This window comes from Rhinopithecus roxellana, chromosome 14 (assembly GCF_007565055.1).
Source record: "Rhinopithecus roxellana isolate Shanxi Qingling chromosome 14, ASM756505v1, whole genome shotgun sequence".
Taxonomy (NCBI): Eukaryota; Metazoa; Chordata; class Mammalia; order Primates; family Cercopithecidae; genus Rhinopithecus; species Rhinopithecus roxellana.
The window spans coordinates 36,336,698-36,339,721 of NC_044562.1; the positions used below are offsets into that span (position 1 = coordinate 36,336,698).

A 3,024-nucleotide genomic window follows, 5' to 3' on the forward strand; every position below is an offset into this window, starting at 1 on the left:
AACTTTTAAACTTTAATAACTTAAGTTAAAAGAGCCAAAGAAATAATCAGTTAAAATTACTTGAAAGTTAAGTGTATTAACATTTATAATAATTATTACACAATTTCTATATTGTATTATAGATCCTGATTGGTCAAAAGAAATCATGAGGTAAATTATGTACATGGATAACAAAATTAAGACTATAAGAAATTTAAAGAAAACATTGCCCTTTTGAACTATTTACAAATTTTAAAATCATATTAAAGCTTAAAATTTTTAACATACCAAATGTCTCGAGTTTTATAATTTATTATATAAACAACTTGATACATTTACTTATTCACTTATTAAACATTTAACAGAGTAAATGTCATTTTTCAGTAGTCTGAAAAAGAACGAGGATTCTGATAAGTTTGGGGGGTTTTCTGCTTTCCATTAAAACAATAGTGGTTGCAAAGCTATCCCTTATTTTAAGAAAAGCAATAAAAATGTAAAGATCTGCAAAATTAGAAAGCAGAAAACGAATTTATTCTAAATATTCTGAAACATCAATCTTTAGTAATTAAATGTGTGAAACTAGAGCCATCTACTGGTTGAAGTGTGATGTTACACAACCCAACTGTTGGACTATTAAAGCAAGGAGCCTTAGTTGTAGGGATTTAAATGGGGATGCAGATGGGCAAAAATCATCTGGTCTAGGACACTGGTTCAAAGGTTTAATAAAATACTCTCTTTTTATCAGGAAACCCAACATGTGTAACAAGGTAGGATCCCCCTGTAAAAGCCCCGGTAAGGGGCCTCCAACCCTGACCCTCAATGAAAGGAGTGACTCCACTAATTAGCCTGAGAAGCAGAGGCCAGGCCAATGAAAAACAAGCCATGAGAGGTAGTTTGGGCAAACAAGTGTGGTTTGGAAGGAGGCACAAAGAAGGAACACCATTAGCAACACTGTCTCTTACCCATCTTTCCCCTGAAGACGTCTTAGACACACAATGCACAAAGGACAGTGGCACCTGAAAGCCTACAAACCTCTTTTCACAGGGACAGAGCTTATGTGCTCATTTGATTCCAAACTTAAGAAAATACTAGTATAACTTTCCTGAAAATAAGAAATAAAAAAATAACACATTTGCTTTTTTACCACAAGCCGGTAAGAACTGAGTTTCTAGGTCCGGTGGGCTTTCACCAGCCAAGTCCTGGACTGGTCTAGTCTTGGAAACAAAAGCCCAGTTTCAGGTCCCAGCCTCCTCCCTTCAAAAGGGCATGGATGTCCATAGAATCGAGGCAAGAAATAGAGCTCTCCAAGATTCCTTTCTGAGGCAGAAACCCCCAGCCTGGACAGCAGCTTGTCAGCTAGGCTTGGGGTGACAGGCTGCAGCAAAGTCCCAAAGACTCGCAAACATTCCAAGGCCACATGAAGCACAGTACCCAGCCAGGGAGCATCCACTGGGCTCTCCCAGTTCAGCTTCCATGGTGCATGCCTTTGGACAAAACCATTAGTTTGCCGGACACAGCTGGACACGGCCTCTAGAGCCTTATATATCTGAAAGTTATCATAGTGGTCTGCTACCTGCTTTGGCAAAGTGGCCACTGAGCTCACCAGAACATAATCCTCTGCCTGAGCACGAACTGATGGCCCCACCAACCCTGGCTCACTGGGGAAGCAGGTAGTGCAGAAGGCTGGGTAGGTCTCAGAAGGATTTATTCTTTTGGCAGTGCATCGGTTCAAGAGACCTCCCAAGGCATCTGCCAGCTCGGAGTTCAGCAACTTAACCACCTTTTCATCATAGTAGTCACAGTCCCAGTTGGGGACGCCCTGCCGCAGGAGAAAGTAGCGGAAGCCATCCACAGTATAGCGGTTAAGGCAAGTCCTAGGATCCACCACGTTGCCCAAGCTCTTGGACATCTTTTGGCCACAGACTGTCCAGTGGGAATGGACATAGATGCGCTGTGGCGGGCTCATGCCGGCCCCTAAGAGGAAGGCAGGCCAATAGATGGCATGGAATTTGAGAATGTCCTTACCTATGATATGAGAGGTGGCCGGCCACCAAGATTTGAACTCAGCATTTGGGTAGCCAATTACAGTGAGGTAGTTGACCAGGGCATCCAGCCATACATAGATGGTCTGCGAATCATCCCCGGGCACCGGAATGCCCCAGTGCAAGTGGCTACTTCTGCGAGACACGGACAGGTCGGGCAGCTCCTCGTCCAGCCACTGAAGAACTACGTGATGAAATGGTTCGGGGGTGATCGCCTGAGGGTTGCTCCGCAGCCACCGCTGGAGTGGCTCCCGGAACTGGGAAAGCCTGAAAATGTAGTTTTCTTCCTTGGTCCAGGAGACTGGATGCCCGCTCTCGAGAGATACAGGAAACGAATCCCCCAATGGGCCCGGCTGCCGGGTGACCTTGGCCTCAGGCAGGAAGCACTCGTCGGAGGCGCAATACCAACCTTCATAGACGCCCTTGTACAGCAGACCGCGGGACTTAAGCACCCCCCAGAAGTGCTGCACAGCCACCCGGTGCCGGGCCTCCGTGGTGCGGATGAAATCAGTGCAGGAGATACCGGCCTCCTGGAAAAGCTGCTGGAAATGCTCGGAGACTCGGTCGCACAGCTCGGTCGGGGTCAGGCCCGCAGTAGCTGCTGCCTGCTGAATCTTGAGCCCGTGCTCGTCGGTACCAGTAGAGAATCGCGTGGCGGCCGTGCTGGGACCTCGGAGGCGACGGTGGCGGCATAGGGCGTCCGCCAGTAGTGCCGAGTACAGGTGCCCGATGTGCGGCGCCGCGTTCACGTAGAAAATTGGTGTAGTGAAGTAGGCGCGCGCATCACGAGCATCATCGCGGGCACCGAGGGAGCCCGAACTGTAGTAGCGTGGGCCGAAGTCCTCCAGGACAGAGAGCCTACTAGCCCCCGTACGTCCTACCAGCCGGAGGACAGACGTTCGCAGCATGGTGCAGACCGGCCGCAAGCGGAGGAGGCGGTGTTCTGACAGCACGTGTGAGACGCGCATGCGCAGCCGGGTCGCGCCGCAGCTTTCGACCGGAA

General features: G+C 48.5%; 1 protein-coding gene across 1 annotated transcript; it reads right to left on the reverse strand.

The window, feature by feature from the left end:
- Nucleotides 1-277: 277 nt before the first annotated feature.
- On the reverse strand, nucleotides 278-3,024 carry MARS2 (methionyl-tRNA synthetase 2, mitochondrial). Its single transcript, XM_010381633.2, has one exon. It carries the CDS (start codon nucleotides 2,987-2,989, stop codon nucleotides 1,148-1,150), a length of 1,842 nt encoding a protein of 613 aa, XP_010379935.2. The 5' UTR covers nucleotides 2,990-3,024; the 3' UTR covers nucleotides 278-1,147.